The sequence below is a fragment of the Glandiceps talaboti genome, chromosome 22, assembly GCF_964340395.1.
Source record: "Glandiceps talaboti chromosome 22, keGlaTala1.1, whole genome shotgun sequence".
Lineage (NCBI taxonomy): Eukaryota > Metazoa > Hemichordata > Enteropneusta > Spengelidae > Glandiceps > Glandiceps talaboti.
Window position 1 is genome coordinate 14,884,070 of NC_135570.1, and position 22,981 is coordinate 14,907,050.

At 35.5% G+C, this 22,981-nt stretch overlaps 1 protein-coding gene across 2 annotated transcripts; it reads right to left on the reverse strand.

Moving 5' to 3' along the window:
- Positions 1–879: 879 nt before the first annotated feature.
- Positions 880–22,258, reverse strand: LOC144451967 (annexin A5-like). Of its 2 annotated transcripts, XM_078142905.1 has the most exons (15): positions 22,197–22,258; positions 19,840–20,048; positions 19,270–19,387; positions 14,684–14,878; positions 12,799–12,825; positions 10,826–10,887; positions 9,942–10,098; positions 9,024–9,118; positions 8,570–8,683; positions 7,477–7,567; positions 7,051–7,130; positions 6,287–6,457; positions 5,839–5,914; positions 5,341–5,453; positions 880–4,347 (listed from the first exon to the last, which is right to left on the reverse strand). In XM_078142905.1, exons 2-15 carry the CDS (start codon positions 20,014–20,016, stop codon positions 4,222–4,224), a joined length of 1,602 nt encoding a protein of 533 aa, XP_077999031.1. In that variant the 5' UTR covers positions 20,017–20,048; positions 22,197–22,258; the 3' UTR covers positions 880–4,221. The 2 variants fall into 2 exon arrangements, with proteins under 2 accessions (XP_077999031.1, XP_077999032.1); XM_078142906.1 differs by lacking the exon at positions 12,799–12,825.
- Between the last annotated feature and the right edge of the window lie 723 nt (positions 22,259–22,981).

Consider the following 22,981-nt stretch of genomic DNA (forward strand, 5'->3'; position numbering starts at 1 on the left):
TGCATAGTGTGATGTCATTGAAAGTTGTAGTGTAAGTTGTACTTGTAGCTTTACCATGATGAACTTCCACTTCTACATACTCTTGGTTACCCAGCCTTGCCACTGATGGCTCACTTCATGGCCAAATGTATATTTGAGATATGGACGATATGCAGCAAGGAATTTTAGTATGTGTCATCATTAGTCACTTGATTCTTTGGAAAATAATTCTATGTTTGTGTTATTAGATTGTTAAATATTTTATGTCCAAATTTTTTTTGTGGGTTGGCTATGGACAAGACATTATGACTTAGTTTTCACATTTTTGGCATGATTATTTTCTGAATTTCATGATTATTTTCTGAATCTAGAATGCATCAAATGTGTCATGATTCTGTAAATAAAATTGTCTACCATGAACATGAAAAATGTACAATTGAAACTTTAAAAATATCTATCTGAAGACCAACTATGTAATTATGTGTCATAATCGGCATTTTTGAAAATGAAAGTGAATCTAGAATCGATTGCACAATAGACTTTTTGGTATGATTGAAAGCCAAAAACATCTATCACGCAGACCAGAAATGTCAAATGTAGCTGGTCCAGAAATTATTCTAGGATAGAATTTTTGGCATGATTTAAAACCAAAATGTCTATCCTGCAGACAAAACTGGTTTGATTGATTGACATTTTTGAAAATCGTCAGTTTTCACATCCACTATGTCTTGGCAGTGAAAAACTGGGTGGGGTCGGGTAACCGGAACCAAACAAGTTTTTCTGTTAGGCCGGCCTTAGAGTCCACTTTGTTTTGTATGGTACCCCTTGACATGAGTGTAGTTACATAACAATATAAAATGACTGAATAACAAATTTTGTCTTGTACAAATATTTTCTTTATTAATTCTACATCATTACATTCACACAGAACGAATGTCAATCACCTATGAATACATGTTTCACTTTTTTGCCATAGAGGGCGCCCTAACATAAGTACCCCTGTTGTCAACGAAGCTGCGGTTAAAGTTGACAAGTGTTTGTCCAGATAAGAACAAACTTTTTTTTGTACAAAAATACATCAATAAAACTGTTGCCTTGAAAAGTATAATTTCTATTTGACAGTCATAATTGAGGAGGACGGAAGTTGTAACATAATAACAAATATTTACATATATAAATCTTGGAAATTCTAAGAAAACAAAGTCCTGAAATTTTGTATATTGATATATGAAGAATTCATAGAAGAGCTAACCACATGGAAAGCATCGAAATAAATGTCAGAAGTGAGAGGACGGATCTACCTAAAATTACCACAAGTTTATTGATTCTTTGGCACTATAAACTAACACAAGTAATTTAGAGTAATGTCTTTGTGACATTAAAGGGGTACAAGCTGAGTTTAAATATTTTTGGGATGTACCTTTATTGTATATTAAAGGTACCCACAGTATTCTACTTACTGATGTATACTTAACTATCACTTGCAACTAACTGAATTCAAACCTGGTATTAAGATATAACTTATGAACGATCTAGTGATGTATACTTTACGTATATATGTTATATTGTGGTAATATGTGTTTATATCACTGGTGATGTGGTCCTCAAAATATGTTTAGAATTGTCAATTTTCCATAAATTTTGCTTGTGGAGGTATTTTATTACATTATTCCCAATGATGTTCTATATTCAGCCAGAAAAATACTTAGTGACCTGAGGGGTTTTGTCACTATGTCTTTTGACTCATTACAAGGCCCCTTAGTTTACTGGTATTTTACTCAGCTGAATGATGATTAAATGTTGTAGAAAGAATAAATGTTAGATCAAACACACTAATAATTTATTAATTATACAAGTCATAAAAAAAAATGAAGACTACATTTTGAATATTTTATGACGCCAAATTCAAAATAATGAAGCCACTTCAGAGGGACTGCAATACAGCAAAGAGAAAAAAAAATAAGTTGGTTTCCGATATCATGACTTGAGAAAATAGGGTAGACAGGTCAGAATTTTATTTCATTTTGTATTTTTTCATTGTTCACGTTTTTGAGAAACTGCTTCGACCTATAAATGGGATATTTATTGTCATAAATCTGTGATAGTTTGATGGGTTGTAAATGAAGAAAATGATATGTGAAGCAGATGAACATCACATCACATGCAGACTGTAATGCATGAATTCAAATTACAGTCTGAAGAAACCTGATCGCTCTGAAAAGACCTGGTCTCTCTGATGAGACTCGGTCTCTCTGAAAAGACTTGGTCTCTCTGAAAAGACCTGGTCTCTCTGATGAGACTCGGTCTCTCTGAAAAGACTTGGTCTCTCTGAAAAGACCTGGTCTCTCTGATGAGACTCGGTCTCTCTGAAAAGACTTGGTCTCTCTGAAAAGACCTGGTCTCTCTGATGAGACTCGGTCTCTCTGAAAAGACTTGGTCTCTCTGAAAAGACCTGGTCTCTCTGATGAGACTCAGTCTCTCTGAAAAGACTTGGTCTCTCTGAAAAGACTTGATCTCTCTGAAAAGACAAGGTCTCTCTGAAAAGACCTGGTCTCTCTGATGAGAATCAGTCTCACTGAAAAGACCTAGAATCTCTGGAATGTGATACTTTGGCAAGAAAATTAACACATAAATTCTCACCATATTACCTGTGTAAATATAAACAAATGTTTACAGTTGGCAGGTTATTACAACTAGGGTTGGCCAGTTTACCGGAAACACACAATTTTTTTTTTTAATTTGACTTAATCATTTCCATGGTGACGCTTCTTTTGTGTGACTTTTGACATGAAATGAAAGAATCTGAATTAGAAAAGCAGTAACTGTATAAATTAGTACTGAATTAGTACTGTAACAATGTTTTGGTGACAAGTTTATCAAGTCCACTTGATTGACTTACCCACAGTTAATTAATACCCATCAAATATTGTAACAAGTTTACCTGATTTCACCCTAGTTCTTCTCATGATAAGTAACTTGTAGCAAATAAAGTCATGCCGAGAATATTTCCTTTTGTTTTAGTTGGATATTAACATATATTTGTAACAACTGAAATGATGTAATAACCTGGGGCACATTTATCCTTATAATGTACCCCTAGGTTACCTTTGATTTACTCTATTGGCACCCCTAGCTTTGCTAAGATAAGTACCTGTTTTTACATTGGAACACTAAGTTTAACTCATGCCAACCAGTGCCCACACTCAAAATACACAAGTTTTGCTATTTTCAAATTTTATTTGGAAATCCCAATTCCTATTGATCAAAATGTTTTTATTTGAAATTAAGCATTTTTGCAATTGACTGTTTTTTGTATGTGACTGGTTGATGGCAATAGTCTATATTTTCATACTGTAACTTATCAAATACAGGTGAGACTGCAGGGTGTCTATTGAACTGGGTGATAAAATGGTGTTAAAATAAACCTATGTATATGTAGGAACTGTGGATAAAAGCAACGATAGACTCCTGATGTCTGCTCCCCTCCACAGGCATGTTGAACTATGTGGACACATTTTGACATGTACATCGAATTCCCACATTTACATAGCACCCCTAGCTTTACTGTAATAAAATATGCTTTTACATTGGCACCCCTAGTTTTACTATAATAAATTCCCACATTTACATTAATTCTAGTGGCACCCCTAACTTTACTGTAATAAATATCCACTTCTACATTGACACCCCTAGTTTTACTGTTATAAATTCCCATTCATTCTATTAGCATCTCTAGTCTTACAATGATAACAAATTTTACATTAACATAAAACGCACCTCGGAAAGAAACTCTAAACTTTTGTTGTACTTTAGTCAAGGAAACACTAACCTGTTCTCAGTTAAAATCAAGAAAAAAATCTGGGGTCATTGTATAAATTTTGAATGGAGGTCAAAATGGTTTTTGAATCAGAGGTCAAAATAATGTAATTTTAGAATCCAATATGGCTGCCAAATACTATGTTAACTTTATGGGACAATAAAAGATTGACGATTTCCCTGAAAATAAGACCGTGAAACCCCAAATATCTTTCATTAGTTCAAAAGGACCAGGAGCAAACTTCCATATGGTAAAGTTTTGGAGAAAATTGAAGAACTTTGATTTTGGGGAGAAATTTGTCCCCAAGGTACATTATAATGTCCCTCAACTGTTTCAATATTTGGTTTTTAATAAACACCCTAATCACTAAGTATCATAGGCTCCATTATATTGGCACATTTACATTGTAATTCTTTCTTCTCCCTTTAATTTTTACCAACAATTGCAAAGAGAAGTTTCTTGTAGTCTCCACTGGTATCACCTTCTATCATCTTGTACAGTGTCTTTAAGTAGCGCTCCAAGAATGCCTGTTTGATTTCTGCCAAGTCAATCTGGATATAAAACGATCAAAAATTACACATTAAGTCTACATGATTCACCTTGTTATCAAAAACACATACCTTTACTATACGTGCAAACTTACAAACAGGGCAATGTGAAGTTATTACAAGGTTGCCACTGATTGGTTAACATATATATACTTTATCACTCATTAACAATACAGCCAATAGATGTACTTGTTTCATTTGTTTTCTAAACCAATCAGAATGAACCTTATAAAATACTTCTGACATTACCTGTTACAAAGTCTTTGCTCTGACCTAGCCTCCAAAGAAACAAATTAATCCTGGCTAAAATCTGGACTTGTAGATATCCACTCTGTCTGTAGCCCAGTGTGCCCTCTAAGCCATTTTGACGCACCACTGATGCACACAATTTCTTGTGACACATCAAAATTTGGTGTTCCCCTATCTCTTACTATGTGGTGACTCACAAGAAATCCCAGTTTTTCTCATTTTGACTCACAACAACAAAATTTAGCTATCATTAGAGGGCACACTAGTGTAGCCTTTTACCCAAGAGTTCAAGGTATACTAATGGTATATCTTAAACTTGACGTAGTGTCAATCTACACTTACTAAATTCATGAGGATACATTTACATAATTCATATCTAGTCACTAGAGCAGTGCAGAACAAGACAACAAACCCTAAATACTGATATTCTACAAAACAACTGACACAATACACTAACTTGATTCTCAAACATTCAACTTTTCAAACTAATTTTAGGATTTAGTATGGAATACTTGTTTCTATTAGCTTTGCCCAAGCTTGGCCATTGCCCTTGCTGAAAGCGTCAATCTAATACCACTAGCGATGTTGTGAGTTTTTCCTGATCTGGTTTTAGATTGATTGATTCAAAACACTTTTCATTGGGTCAAAGATATATGGTGTCTTCATAAACAGTAGAAAAAAAAATGGCCGCCCTTCAATAAGTCATCTCCCCATACTGTAGAATATAGCTAGATTAACTGTCTTTACCTCTGATCTAGTGACAACAACACGAATTAAAGTGTGATCATCGGTTCCAGCTCCTTTCATGGCACGCCACAACCGATCGGCAAAATACACTGGACGACTCTTTACACATTGGGCTGAAACAATAAAAAAAAGAAGAGATTTTTTTGCAATTTCATAGAATTTTTGGTATTTTAAAAGCGTTATTCAGTTTTTTTCTTCCATGCTTTCCTGAATCTGAATGTATTACCCAGTACATACTTCTGTAATTCTAACTTTTAACAAAATTTTAGAATTCAAATTTAATCGCAGCAGTTAATCCGGTTAGAGTAATGCCAGCGACTACTGGTCATTAAACAGAAGATGGTGAACGGTCAAATATAAGTAACCTTTCATTTCGGAAATAAAAATGACAAAAATTACAAGTTGTAGACCATGTCTCTTTAATCTATTAAAAGTAACAAGAAGTATAAATGTTTTTTTACTGTATACCCAGTATACTTCAATATAACTTATACATACCTATAGCCAACATTCCATCCCTCACATCACCGGAAAACTCTCGTTTGATGCTATTTTGTATGTCTCGTTGTGAAATCTAGAGAAAAAATTATAGAAATGAAGTATTTAAGTATTAATACTATACTGATTCAGTGTCACTACTACCAATTTATACCTAATAATATACTACAAGTCAGTTGAAATAATGATTCCAAAATGGCTGCCAAGATCCAACATGGCTGCCAAGATCCAACATGGCTGCCAAGATTCAAAATGGCTGCCAAGATTCAAAATGGCTGTCTCTACTGATTCAGGTGTCACTATCACATATATGGCTGATATGATACTAAAATTAAAGCTAAAACAATGGATGTTATATAGTGTACCAATGACATGGATGACATATCCATATATATGTTGCTATGGTAACTGTACTAGTAACTACAGTAACCTTGAAATTTAAGCTTACCTTAATGTACTCCTTAAATGTAGCTCTCAACTGTGCAAAATTCCTGACTGCAAATATCTTGTTGAATGCTGATTCATCCGTTCCCCATTTACCCTCACCAGCTTGATACAAGTCATTGGCATCTTTTCTAGCTTTCTCCTCATTCACATCATTACCTTCATCCCTGTTGCCCTGGAAACAAGATTGACACATTTAAGTGATGGAAATGATCTGAAGAGATGCAGTACTTTCCCAAGAACCATTACAGTGTACTAGAACAATATATACTATACCATGCACTAGCCATTTAGAACAAAAAATATGGAATATATACTCTGGTCATTCTACATCACAACAATGCGCATCTATGTCACAACAACGCGTGTCTACATCACTTGTTCTGCTGTGTTCGAAATATGAGTCAAAACATTCAAAATTACCATTACTTTCCCCCATTTTTCTTTCATGTTACTGGCACTGGTATCATTATGTTATTCTCCAATATTTTTCTTCATTCAGCGAGAAAATACTAGTGACCTAAGGGTTCTCACTACTCATCTTTCAACTTGTAGTGACAAAGACCCCTTAGGTCACTCGTATATTTTCCTTGACGGAACGAAGAATAATATTGGAAAATAACATCTAAGTATTATGCTGATGTCGTCGGAGAGATTCAGATGAAAGCTGTATACATAGTCACTTTAAAACTAAGATTCCAAAAAGGTAATTTTATCACTACTTTTACAAATCTTACTAGATAACAGTAAGTTTGATTTTTGTCTTACCTGACACATAGACACAAGAAGTCTTTTAAAGTGTCCACTTGTATCACCAATACAATCCGCCTCTAAAGATTTCCCAAACTCTATAACAAAGTCAAAGTTTAAAGTTCAAAGTTCAAAGGTTAGATAGTGTTAAGATATTTTGACCTTGCTGTACACAAATGATTCTGTAATAGACTTTGTAACACAAGGAAATGGATAAATTAAAACTGCACTGGTACATGTAAAATACTAGATATGAAGCTGGAGACATTTGAATAAAAAAGAAAGAAGCATACAGTGAAACATAGAGGGCCTCCTTTACCTGCATGCATGTGTTCTGACGATTTCTCTGATCATTAGTTCTAGTAGTATGTAAAATCTTTGTACATGGGGTATTTTAATAAAAAAGAAAGAAGTACAAAATCAAACATAGAGGGCCTCCTTTACCTTGTTTGTATACTCTGACAATTTCTCTGATTTCATCATTAGTTCTGGTACATAAAATCTCTATCAGGATCTCTTCATTCGTTCCTAAACCCTGCATTGATAGTTTGTGATCAGAAGAGATTTACTTTTGAAATTGTACGTAATATTTATTAGTTCTAAAATACAATACTGCATAACTGGAGCAAAAGAATACTCCATGTTACTGAAGTGTAGACTGCAAATGTGTCCAGAATAAAGAAAATGTGGGGTAACATATTTAGTTGAGGCTGCCAACAACATTAGGCAGCAAGTACACACAGCAGTCACGAAAGTGACTTCCAAAAGCCTACAGACTAAGGAAACAAAACAGCAGAATTTCATCAAATTTGCTGATAGTTGAAATTGTACATGACTGTACGTACAGTACTCAAAGATTTTGGCCCTTACTTTCAGTCAGAAAATACTGAACAGCACTCTTAGTCACAAACCTAGACAATCTTGTCTGACATTTCATTATAAATGTTACATATGTACCAGAAATTACTTGCACTGTAAAGCGTGTATACTGGTGGTATATTTTCACTGCAGTGCAATATCGACAAACATTATTGCATACCTGCATGCAAATGGTATGCAAATGAGGATGCACTCACTCATTGTACATGAAAGCATGCGATTATACAATATCATTTTTATGGAAATTTCTAGTTTTGGATGAAATTGTACAATAATAACAGAACCGCATGCTATGTAAGTGTGTGTTGAAACTCAGGGTATTTGCACTCATACTTGCAGTGTTTTCTGCTGTCGTACTTGCAGTGTTTTCTGCTGCCGTACTTGCAGGGTTTTCTGCTGCCGTACTTGCAGTGTTTTCTGCTGCCGTACTTGCAGTGTTTTCTGCTGCCGTACTTGCAGTGTTTTCTGCTGTCGTACTTTTACTTGCTACACTCCTGCAAGTATAGCTGCATAGAATACTGCAATACTGCAAATACCCCAGATATGCCACACTTTCACTCACGCATCATGGGGTATATTTTGTCATAAAATGGTTTGCATCTATATTATCAATATGTGTGTCATTTTCTTTGTTCCATTGGAGATGTCCAAAATCTACCTTAATTGCATTGTGGACAGACCAGGCATCGTAGTAAGTAGTAGGCATGAACAGCGCCATCACAGTCTCTTTCAGATCACCACTTAATTCAGATTGCAGGTCCTTGATTAAATCCTAATATGGTAAAAATGCAAATGTGTCAAATTCAAAAAAAGTTATTATTTTTATTCAGATTACAGGTTCTTGATTAAATCCTAATATGGTCAAAATGCAAATATGACATTTAGAAATACTACCATATTAATTCAGATTGCAGGTCCTTCACAATATAGATATTATTATTTTAATTCAGATTGCAGGTCCTTGATGAAATCCTAATATGGTAAAAAATGTAAATATAATATATTCACTCCTTTTCAGGTGGTAGTGATAAGGCCTCTTTATATGTCATTCACATTTTCCTTGGCCGAATGAAGAAAAATGTTCAAATGATATAATATAGATTTGCACATACCTTGCCAAACATCGTCTTAAATTGCAACTTTATCTTCTGTCTCTGTTCATTAGATCTTGAGGTGATCAAATCTATAATGGCTTGTTCATCAGTGCCTACAAGAAATTAAACAATTGTGCCAATGACGCTGTAGTACATGTGATAATTTAAAGGGGAACACCACTTCAGGAAATTGAGACATTTCCATATAAACTAAGGGTTCTTGAGGTTATTGACAATTTTACATCCCCTATAATTGTGATTTCAGAGAAACATCATATTGATTTTGTGTCTTCATAGGGTATCTTTCCTGGGCCACATTGCATCATGGGAGTCAACAGAAATAATTATTCATGATTGAACAATGAATATTCATGACTCCTAACTTTTCTTTGCTATGGGCCATTGCATCATGGGAGTCAACAGAAATAATTATTCATGGTTGAACAATGAATATTCATGAGCAATGTTTTACACTGAAGGGAATCACATAGGAGTTATCATGACTGGTGAATATTCATTTTCCAAAATCTTTCTATTACAGATATACAAGAGAGCGTACACAAATTGAGTTCTTATAAAGTGCTTTCCCAAGCCGTGCTCAAAGCGCTTTACAATTCAAGGATATCATACACAGATAACGTACAACTATAGCATTAATTATCCAAGATTGTGAAGGATGAAGTCTCAGGGGGTGTCAAGGTACTAATTGCTAAATTTGACTCTGTTATGTAACAGCAATGCTCTAAAGGTCCACTTCAGACTAAGATTGAAATCTAGGTGTGAAAACAATTGTTCGGCAGAGATGTAGAAAAACTTCGTCAACAACAAAAGACTGAGCCCATGTAATCCTTTTAACATAACACTTACGCAATGACCAAGGATTGACGCATAGCCCTTTAATGGTAACTGTCATATCATGACTTACGATAAACTCACCTACTCCCTTCATAGCTTTACGTAATATTTCAGCATCTTCTTCGGCATCAAATGGACTCGCAGGTTTGATTGTACCGTGACATTCAAACGGTTGGTCTTTAATTTTGTAGCTTTCATCTTCTTTCAACGTCACAGGTTTGTCCATTGGTGGAGGAACCTTTAACAGTGATAGTAGAAGTCATTAATTGAAATGACATAAAATACAACTCAATCTGGACATTCAAGGGTTCAGGTTGGAGGAGCATTAGGTGTGAAAAAACATGTCTATCGGGAATGAAATATACACTGAGCTGGAGTCAAATTTAGGATCCTGACTACAATCTTCATAACCAATCAAGTTATGTCAAATTAGATAATCTCAAGTTCAAACAATCTCTACTAACCAATCCTATCTCTTCCTCATTGACAAATCATATGAAGGTCAATATCAAATTCGCGCCAATATGTATTGAATGTAGTAAAACCTATATAAACCCTTATTTCTGTGTGATCTGTAGGAGTTTTGTTAGATGTCAATAAAGTACGAGTAGCTGTTCTTATAGTACTTGGTTGTATGTGGACACCACTCCTTTCCAGAACCTGTTTCTAAACAATCGACTTATTCCATAATGTCTGACAGAGTTACAGAAACTATATGAGTTGGTCCAGAACAAAAGAATAGCCCTGTGTAATTTGTTATGGCTCCACTGATAAAGTTAACTTTTAGGCGGGAAACTGCTTGTCACATGCATGTGTCAGATTTTACTGATAAATAGATGCATATCAAAATCTGGGTATGAAATTTCAAAATGGATTAGAATTTCATAAAATTGAACACCTTAGTAGATAAACTCAGGAAAGGAAAGTATTCTTTCTGTACCTTTGTTTGTCACGGTGAATCTTACCTTTGGTTTCGGTTTTTCCTTCTTTTTCAATGGTTTTGGAGGTGCCGCCATTTGCATTGGATCTGGAAGAAATACAACTCCAACTGTCACACGTGTATTTAAAAAAATTGAAATATTTGTTGTTTAAATGCTCAGTGTCGTTTAAATGATCAGTAAAGCTGTGCAATTTTCACTGTGCTAAGAAGGAAGAACTCAAAAAAGAGCAAGTTTATTGTACTCTACTTTGAAGTACATATCCTTGTTAGTACCTTTTATATATGCATTCCTTAGTTACTGGTGCAGAATTACACTAATTAATTCTTTATTATTCACCTTAAACCTAACACCCACTTAGGTGGCCTTAGTTAAATTCTAACACCCACTTAGGTGGCCTTAGTTAAATTCTAAGACCAACTTAGGTGGCCTTAGTTAAATTCTAACACCAATTTAGGTGGCCTTAGTTAAATTCTAACACCAACTTAGGTGGCCTTAAATAAATTCTAACACCAACTTAGGTGGCCTTAGTTAAATTCTAACACCCACTTAGGTAGCCTTAGTTAAATTCTAACATCCATTTAGTTGGCCTCAGTTAATTCTACTTTTCTCATGACCTGATCAGTGATGTTGTTTTTTTAAAGATCAACTCATAAGGTTTTTTTTTTTTTTTTTTTAAAGTGTTTAGCTCAGATTCATTAAATATATAGTTAGTTAGATCATGAGAAACAGAAAACTTAACAAGACCACCCATATGTCACTGAATCAGTTACATACATTTCTTTAATAACACCTGTTTGAAAAATAAAATAAATAAATCAATAAATGTGACTTTAGTGAGAAGACTCGTTGTAAGTAGTTTTGAAATAAAACCAGGAGAACCACTAAATTCTGTGAAATTCCTTGTTCCTTTAATGTGCTTTCATATATCCAGCAAGCAGTGTAGGTAAGAAATTAGTAGAATAGGTGAGATTATTTACAGTGCTTTGAACTGATCAAAGATTGATGAATTATGCCCTTAGCATGTGTCATTAATTTGAGAATCAGAGTGGAATTATATCCACACATGAACGAATCACAACCTGTTTATCAATAATATGGTTTATCATTTATTACAATAGTTTGATTTGTTTATGAACTCACTTAATGAAACCATTGTTTTTATATTTGTGCATTAATTCAACTAGATCATAGAATACAGTTGTTTGGCAGTACTTCTTGTGAGGTATTTAGATGTTATTCTCCAATAGTTTTCTTCCTTCAGCCAAGGAAAATACAAGAAACTTAAGGGGCCTTTGTCACTATGAGTCCCTAGACAAAATAATGATAACGCTTAGGTCATGAGTATTTTCCAGCTGAATGAAGAAAAATATTTGAGAATAACATAATTATACCAGTGCCAGTAATATCAAAGAAAAGTTGGGGAAAGTAATGGTAATTTTGAATGTTTGACTCATATTATTGAACACAGCAGAACCAGTGACGTAGACACGCATTGTTGTGACATAGACACTTGTTGTCATGACGTAGAACAACCAGAGAATATATTCCATATTTTTTTGTTCAACTTGGATCGTGCATGGTATACGCAATGTGTACAGTGCCACCAAACAACTGCATCAATGTAAAACAATCTAACAATGATGTTTAAACTGTGCATCAATTCAAGTAAAACCTTAAGTTTTTTTTTGTATGTGCATTATTAGTTCAACTAGTTGAAATATTGGTGTGTGTTTTTCAAAATTAAATAATCATCTGACAATTTTTTCATTTCAAAAGTTCAATATAAGACAAATAGTTTAAATTCATCTCAAATAAAAACTTCTGAAATTTAGTAGTTTTAAATTTTTTGAGACAAAATTGATCACCAAACCAAAATTGTTCTGATTGATTTTTAGAAAGATCATCAAATTGTGTCTCAGTAAACTCTCATTATACTGGACAATAATGATGAATTTGAATATTCATTAGACAATAAATATTTGCATAATACCACATACCACCATCTGGGTATATTTGGCTTCTACCTATTCATGCAGAAAACAGAAGACAAAGAGGGAAACAAAGTTAGAAAATGCAGCACAAGAACAGCAACATAATGGTCTACTAAATATATCAGAGATACAGTCATGTTAAACAATAATAATAATATGTAATTTATTACAAATCAGTTAATCATTTAACAATGAACTAACTAGCAAACTAACCAACCAACCAACCAACCAACCAACACATCCAACCACCCAACCATCCAACCAACCCATCCAACCAACCAACCAACCAACCAACCAACCAACCACCCACCCAACCAACCAGCCAACCAGCCAACCAACCAACCAACCATCCAACCAACCAACCAACCAACCAACCAACCAACCAACCAACCAACCAACCATCCAACCAACAAACCCAACAGTTCTACATCTAACCACACTTGAAACACACTGGATACGACATACTGCAAGTCTATAAAATCATCAACATTGATAACTGCTCCCTTTCACTGAGAAATGTATGTATACATCCACAGGAGGACATGCAGCTAAATTGCACCAGAAATCTACCAGTTTGGACATTAGGAATTACAACTGTGTTTCTGTTCATATAATGGAATTCTTTACCAATACCAGACTGTGTTATGCTATCCAAAGACATAAATGATTTCAAAAATAACATTGATCGACACTTTCGCCCCCAGATTCTGATGAGATGTTATTATCTAAGGATTCTCAATTCCTAACTGAGCTAAACTAAATTAATAGTAACATTGCACCTAAGTAACTTGAACCCACACGCTAGCTATTTCTGCTCTGTCATGGCCAAGCCACCAACCAATTGAACCACACACTGTTTCAAAACTCTCATCATGTGATGAAATCCAAGCATACCCCATCTAGTAGTTGGCTTTGAACAACAATTTTACAGGTTAATGAGATATTGCTGTTTTTTTCCTACTTTTCAGTACTTGACATATCATATCACATTAAAAGGTATATATCATATATATATGACAATATTGTCAGTTGTGGGAATAGTTCATCTAGTGTCTCTCCCTCGAGTGGTGAATGTTTTATGTAGGTGTCACATGTTTCATTTCTTGAATAGACTACACAACATAATGAACACATACATCACATGCTAATGATTGTAGTCCATAATTAACCCCCAACGAGTCCATTTGATATAAGCTGACAATTTTCTAGCCATACTGCTAATATTTCTAGAGGCATATTTCTCTCTCAGCTACTGTATGTGCTAATGATTTGTTCCTATCTTAATTTGACACAACAGTAATGATATGTAGTCAAATGCATTATTTCAGAAGTTGTTAAGAGTATGTACAGCAGTGACAGTAATTGCCTTCAATACCCTTGGTTTGTATAGAGTCAAGAGTCAATGGACCTAGAATGTAAGTTGAAATCATGATCCAACACCAAACCATGAATGGCTTCTTATTGTTCCAATCACATCTATAAATCTACCTTAACATCTCATCTGTCTGTCCATCTGTCTGTCTGTCTGTCTGTCTGTCTGTCTGTCTGTCTCTTTCACTGTCTGTCACACTGTTATCTGTCTGCCTCTAAATTCAAGTCATGTCAAGAATATATCTATACCAATTTGAACTGCATATCCGTCCGTCCATCCATCTGTCTGTCCGTCCATCCATTCATGTGTATACATCAGTTAGTCTTTATCCATGCATCAATACAATCCATGTAGAATACAACTGAATATGCTGAATAAAGGTAACCGAATATGCTAGAAACTAGGGTCTATCTGGGCGATATGGCAACTGAATATGCTACAAACTAGACCCTACCTGGTTGATAAGGTTATTGTACTGCCTGTGCAACACAACTGTATATGGTAAAAACTAGACCCTACCTGGTTGATAAGGTTGTTTCACAGCCTGTGGAGCTGGTGCGATATTTGGAGGAGGTGGCTGATGTTGATATTGTATGTTTGTTGGCTGGGATACATGTTGACGTTGATGGGCATACATATTCAGGTTTGGTGGCACCGGTGCAACGCCAGGAGTTGTAAAACCTGCGGCAGCTTGGGGTGGTGGATAGCCATAACCTGTATACAAAACATAATAAGATAGATAAGATAAAGTAAACATTTGTATAGCGCCAAAATCCAAAAATAAAATTGTTCAGAGGCGCTTCACAAAATATATTTAAAAAAAAAAAAACTTTCCATAAAATACACAAAGTCTAAATTATGCAATGGAAAAGAAAATGTTCCACAAATGTTCCTTATGTCTAAAAAAATCACAAATAAGTTTTAGTTCAGATAATACGCTTAGAAATACGCTTCTCTAAAAAGGTAAGTCTTGATACTCCCTTTAAAAGATGACACTGTTTGACATTGTTTGATTTCCTGTGGTAATTTATTCCATAGTTCTGGTGCAGCAGTAACAAACGCACGTTTTCCATAAGTATGTTGAGCTGGGTTAATTGTGAGAAGAAATTTGTCCTTTGACCGAAGTTCGCGTACAGGCTCATACCGATTGAGTAGATTTGATAGATATGGCGGTGCTAAGCCATGCAGTGCCTTGAACGTAATCAGAAGAAGCTTGAACTTGATTCGTTGCTGTATTGGAAGCCAGTGAAGTTTGAACAGTACGGGTGTTATGTGGTTTGTCTTCTTGGTCCTGGTGATTAATCGCGCACATGTATTTTGAACACACTGTAATTTCCGCAGATACTTGAGTGGTGTACCATGTAAGAGGGCATTGCAATAGTCAAGTCTGGATGTTACAAATGCATGAATTAACATCTTTACTGCATCTTCAGAGAGATATGGTGTTATTTTACTGATGTTTCTTATATGATAATATGCGGCCTTGCAGACTTGGTTGACTTGATTTTCCATGGACATTCGGCTGTCAAGAGTTGTTCCAAGGTTTCTAACTGCAGTGGATGACTGTATCTGGATTCCTCCAATTTTCATGGTTGGTTTATCAAGTTTACTGATATTTTTACTTGAACCAAAGAAAAGTAACTCTGTTTTATCCGGATTTAGTTTCAGCAGGTTTTCATTCATCCATCTTTGGATACATAGTACACAGTGTTCCATATGCAATATGTTATTGTCCATGTCTTTTAACTTGAAACACAGATAGAGTGTGGAGTCATCTGCATAGAAATGAAAATCTATGTTGTTCTCTCTTAGTAAGTCACCAAGTGGAGATGTGTAAATTGTAAACAGAATCGGGCCAAGTACTGATCCCTGGGGAACACCATACTGGAGAGTGTGACATTTTGATGATGTATCATTTACTTGTACTGTCTGTTGACGATTTCTGAGGTATGACTCGATCCATGATAGTGCAGTTCCTGTAATACCCATACGATTTTGTAGCCGAGAGATAAGGATAGAATGGTCTACAGTATCGAAAGCTGCAGAGAGATCAAGCAGTACCATCATCACGATTTTACCATTGTCAAGTGCTGAAAGAATGTCATTTTGTACCCGGAGAAGTGCTGTTTCTGTACTGTGGTGTGTCTTGTAAGCAGATTGCATGGGTTCATCTAACTTGTTAGAGTGTAGATGATCATTGATCCTCGTCGCAACGACTTTCTCAATTGTTTTCGACAGGAATGAGAGGATACTGGTCTGTAGTTCTTCATTATTTCTGGATCAAGATTTTGTTTCTTTAGTAGTGGCTTGACTATGGCAGTTTTTAACTTGTCAGGTACACATCCAGTAGAGAGTGATAAGTTGACAATGTTGACAAGGGATGGTAGTAGATCATCAAGAACGTGTTTGAGAATTGACGTTGGTATTGGATCGAGATTGCAACTTTTATTTGGTGATCTTGTGATTATTTTTCTCAGTTCATCTTCATTAGTGGGTTCAAAGATGGCTAGCTTTGTAGATGCATCGTTTGTACTTTGGTTTGTTGTGCAATTACCACATGCTTGATTTTGTAGATTTACTCGTATTGTCTTAATTTTATCCACAAAGAAATTTGAGAAACGTTCAGCAATTTCTTCAGTTGATGTATGTGAAGGTAGTTGCATTTCCTTTGATTTATGGAGCAGCTTGTTAACTACATTAAACAGGGCTTTCTGGTTGTTTCCATTTTCCTGAATGATATGGCGATAGTAGTTGATTTTAGCGCTGTGAATTAACTGGTTGACTGTAAGACACTGTGATTTATATATCTGGCGATGAATCGTTAGTTTTGTCCTCCTCCAGTTCCGCTCTGCCAGTCGCCTCTTACGTTTTGCATCTCTTATTTCATCATTATACCATTTTATGTTTGGTCTCATAATGACAGTTCGTTGACGTATAGGTGCATGGGTATCAAGGATATTACGTAGCGATTCATCATACTGGTCAATAAGTGACGTAAGGACGGAAGAAGGTCGAGTGATCAATGGTGAATTTTGTATATCTGTACAAACATCTTCAATACTGATGTCTGTTATTTTTCTCGATGATAATATCTTTCTCGTAGGCTTTGGTTTGGTGACAGGTATTTTAAATGATACGGCAAAATGATCTGATATTACTGGATCTGATATTTTAATGTCTTCAACAGTGTTCTCTGATGTTCTTGTGATGACTAAGTCCAGCATGTGTCCTCGTTGGTGAGTTGCTTGTTGTACATGTTGAGTAAAATTCACAGAATCCAGCATGTTTTTGAACTGGCATGTATCCCTGTTGTTTTCATCATCTAGGTGTAGGTTGAAATCGCCTGTTATCAAAAGTTTACCAGGTGATACACATTTGGTTGACAGAAAATCAGTGAATTCTTCAAGAAATGAGGAGGTTGTTGATTTATTCTTAGTTGATGGTGGGGGACGATATACAACAATTAGCCGGCATTGATCAGAGGGAGATTTCAGTAGAGATTCCATATATTCAAAAGACTTGAAACTCTGTTGTTTTTGAACTTTGGTGACCTTGAGATTGTCTCTGTACAGCATTGCAACACCACCACCTATACGTTTCAATCTTGGAGTGTGGAGTAGTTTATAGCCATTTGGAGTGACCTCACCCATGGCAAAATGGTCAGTTTCATTTCCAGTTAGCCAAGTTTCAGTCAGTAGTACCAGATCAAACTTGTTTTCAGTTACAAAGTCAGTAATCTGTAGTGTTTTATTCATGATTGACCTGCAGTTGAGAAGACAGCTTTTCAAACAATTTATTTTGTGTGTAGTTGGCTTGACACTAAATGAAGAGGTAATCTTCACAAGATTTCTATATCGTGCTCCTTGATTGGTTGATGTATGTACTTGTGGTAGATGTCGGGTTGTTATTCTGACTGGGATGGCACGTTTGTGATATTGTCCAGCAGCACATCCTCTCTTGGTATTTAAGGTCTTGCATATGTTAAGAGAGTTGAGTTTCTTCCAGGTGTTGGCCTCCACTCTAGACAATAGTGAATTGTTGATTACATTGTTTCTAATGCTGGTCAACATGAATCTGTTGTAAGACAGTAAAGGCATACCTTGCATCCTAAATGAGGGTGAAGTACCAGGAGATTCCAAGAAATGGTCAAATAATAATTACTATATGATTATTGGCCTGCAGTGCTCAACACTATCCTGAGATCTAAACTTTTAGATATGATAGAACTTTGAGAAAGGTAAAAAAAAAAAAATGTTTATTCAAATACTGTTGGCTGGAAAATTCTCAGCACTGAAGAAAATTAGAGTGGCCATATGGATGATAATTCGGTATTTATTTTGGATTTTTATTTGATAAAACAGCTTCACTATGTTTTTCTACTTGAAAAAATAATGTGAAATAACATATATCAAGTCTATGTTCATAACTAAATATTTTGCAAAAAGATGCAAAAAGGGTAACAAGTTTGTTATTGTACATACAATAACAAACATTTTACAATTTTTTTAGTATTTTGCCGTTTATCCATATATCTTAAGTGCCGTATCAACATAATAATCTTTGTAGATAAATATTTTGATTTTCTAGTTTATTATGTGTACTAATCTTACAACACAGAAACATCAGAGTTTGTTATCAAACATATAAGGCCTAATGAAAATAATTGTTTGGTTTCGGTTACTCGACACCCACCTAGCTTTTCACTGACCGACCCTAAACTTTTTTTTTTACATATTCCAGAAAGAAAAAAAAATCACAAAAATTGTGATGTCTCAAGAGAAATAGCGGATGCGGAAACTGTCATCAACTTAAAAAGACACTCTAAAACTATTCTTCCAATCTGTAATGGCCTTACATCTGACAGGAAGAAATAAGCAACACAGAGACCATTTGGAAAACAATGGAAAACCTGAACTAGACACGAGTGCACTCACACAGAAAAAATATATAATAAAAATAAATTAAAAAGATGCCTACCCCACCTATTCTAAAATTGAACGTAATCGGAACCACATATTTTTTTTTTTATTAAGCCTGACTATAAATGCTAGAGGTGTGGAATTTTGATTTCCATGAGTTGAATGAAGTGGAGAGATTGCTCTTACCTTGTGTTGGTTGTCCTGGGCCTGGGGCCCATGACTGTCCTGGAGGGGGTGGTGGTCCACTAGATGGAGGGGGTCCTGATTGTTGTGGAGGATATCCTCCCATCCCAGGCATGGGACCCTGTAATAAAAGTAGTTCATTAGATGAAGAGTGTCGTTACTTGGTAACATTGTCAAAAGTAGTATTCCAAGCATGGTCAGTAGCACACGTACACATGCATGCACATACACACACACTCACACACTTATACATATGTAATAGCTTATGCAGTGGCCACGAAACGGCTGCATAGTGGCTCAATGACTAATACGTATGTGCATCCTATATACTGTGCAATTTTTTGGGGTGGTTTTACCCACGGATGCATTGCGATGCAATGACTATGCATGTACACTCTATATGTTATGTGCATTCTCCATGTGGAGGGCGCTATCTACAATATCACCATGGCAGCCTGTCACAACTGAATCTACCCTACGTGAGCTTATGGGCTTTGCCTAATTACGATATTACCATGCCTATTATAGTATAACTGAATCTATGTTTTAGTTGTGCAAAACTGTATTACTTACCCCACTTATAGTGACTGTTACATTACTTCCTGGAGGATATCCCACACCTCCAGGAGGAGGGGCAGGATATCCGGCACCTCCAGGAGGTGGATATCCGGCACCTCCAGGAGGAGGGGGAGGGTAACCTGCTCCACCACCACCATATGGTGGGTAGCCTCCAGGAGGGGGGTAACTCATGATGAGGTTTGATTGGAGACAAGAAAATTAACCTACAACAAACAAAGAAGATTGACATTATTTGTGCAAGACATGATAATGATATTAAACATCAGTACTTGCAGTACTTGTCCAAAGTATTGAACAAATCATGGAAACAAGTCTTAATAGATGATACAGACCCCATCAAGTACTTCACTGGACTGAATGGCAACATGCTTTCAAACAAATCGGTGACAACAAATAAATACTAAAAAGTATCAGGTATATGCAGGAATGGGTGGACTTGGACAATTGACCGTCAAGGCCAAACGTCAAGGCCAAACGTCAAGGCCAAAGGTCACTGAAATATTATGTACTAAAAGCTTTTTGCATGTACAGCGTTGTTGGCTTCACCTGGTATAAGGATGGACCCCTTTCATACTCACCTTACCCATTATTGGTATAATTCCAGCAGTTGGCTAAATGACTGTATTGTATTCACTTTATTTCTGTATGTTATTTTTGTATGCTTTTTTACCATGCTTGCTATGGTATGTTGTTATGCAACAAAGATTGATTGACTGATGGTATCTATGGTAGTTGCCCCCCCCCCCACACCACCCCCCCTCCCACCCAGCTGGTGTGGGATTATGCTACATTGTATATTCACGCTTCTCATTTTGACAAAAGCTGTAGACAGTAAGTGAAAGATTCATGAGTTCATTTGTTAGTATCCTTGAGAATCCTCAATATACACATACATTGATTCCAACTTGTCAAGATAAGTCAAGCAATATCCATGTCTATTTTATTTAGGGCTGTTGATGGCCGAGTGGTTAAACCACTAATTGCCTCTTACCACTGCAGCTGTGTTCAAACCCATTAAATGTTTGATTAAATTTACCACACTGTAAGTAAGAAGAGTGTCGTTCAGTTTGACTCTACCAAACAACACAGGTTTTCCCCAGGTACTCCGGTTTCATCCTGAATTAACTGCCCTCACTGGACTTCTTGGGAGACAAGTGTTTATATATTTAAAGAACTATCCAGTATAAATAAAGATTATTATTATTATTATTATTATTATTATTATTATTATTATTATTATTATTATTATATCAAAGTCTTAAGGAGGGGAACTGAAAAGAGGGAAAGTGGGGTAGATATGGCTTACATAAATAATAAATAATTACATAAATAAATGGGAAAGGGGTCGGAAAAAAGTTGTCTGTCAACTAATCTAGTCCAACCCCATCAATAAAATAATAATAATCAGAATGAAATATTTTACTATCTGAATTTTCACCGTCTTAAATATTCTTCTACAAATAAAGAAAAAAAACCCCACATCTGTATTTTGATTCAAAAAAAGAGAAAAAAACAAAGACATAACATTATCTTTTTCCAACTCTAATATAACCCCACAAACACAAACACACATACATATTATACAATTACATACATCAAACTGCCATGTTTTAATATTAAACTAGTAGACTGCTCGTTTGCTTGCAATGTTGTTTGAATTCGTACCTGCTCAGGCCGCAGTGTAGATTCGTGATACTATAACATTAGAATTGTGTTACACTGTACTAGAGAAGTATTACTACCACGCAGTTAGTTATAAAATTTAAAAATCCATAAGTTTTTTTTTCCAAAGACAGTACATGTACAATATCTGCTGCATATCGATTTTCTGAAAGTTAAATTGGAATATCGGAAGACCACTTTACATGAATTGCGACATTGTGCCCATTCATGCATTGATGCAGTTGCATTCATTACGTTGATTTTGACGAAGTGTTTAAAGATGGCGCGGTTTTTGTTTGTTTACACTCCTAACACAGTTGCTTGGATAGAACGGAACGCTATGGTTATATCGGTTCAATTAATAAAAACATTGTCGACGATCACGTCACCGTCTGTCCAAATTACCATACACGTAATACTTTCTCTGTCATGTCAGCTGGTAATAACTTTCACGGTCGTTTTGGCAATTAACAATGTTTATTTCGCTGCACGTCACCGTTGCTACACGATCACTCGCATACGAAACGACGCGATGGTCAATTAATCGTATACGGTACAGCTAGAAAATCTGTAGTAGTGTAGATAATATTTCCCCTGCTTTGAGAGCTAACCAAAAGAATGTTACATTACACTGCGTTACAAACCAATTTCACTAAATGACAGGTGTTAAGTATGTGATAGACACTCACCTAAGTGATGATGATAGCTCGGAAGATTACCTTATCCGGGAACTTTCAGATGTCTGTCACCTTTGTTCATGTTGTAACCTTTGACCCAAGTAACCTCGACAGGTTCACTTTTGGAAGAGGTGGTGTGGATCATATGGGTGTGGGTACAGGTCCATAATAAGACGCTCCTACAAAACTGGAAGAAAAAATGGAAAATTTTATCAAATATGGAAATTTGATATGTTCCCAGTGCCAATTTATATATATATATATATTTTAACATTGAAAAGCCGACATTCATTTTGAAAATCCATTTTCATGTGCAGGTAATGTCTAGCGCCACCAAGCGCCAACTTCGCGATAATTTTATCCTTCAACTTTTTTAAAGTTCCAATTATTATCATCTTAGATATGAATCACATGATATAGCTTGGATATCACTTTCATATCAATTTAAACAATAAACAATAAGTTGGAAGAGGCAGTTCTTTGATGAGGTTTTGAAAACTGTACGGCGTTGTTGTACTTCTTCTAGTTCGACACATAGCTATAAAAATTGAAATATTTGTTTACTTTACGTAGTTGTGTTTTAGTCCAAAACCATCAAAACAGAACGTAAAAAGGCATATAAAAATATATTTTAGAAAATCTACCCCACCATGGTATCAGGGCACTGTACTAGTTGTACAAGCTCTACCCCTTCCGTGTTTCGATTTTGTGCGCCACTATCTCTTTAACCACCCCTTTTGATAATGGTTGCATCAACTCATTATCTGTCAATCATCAATTAATATCATGTTCATTTT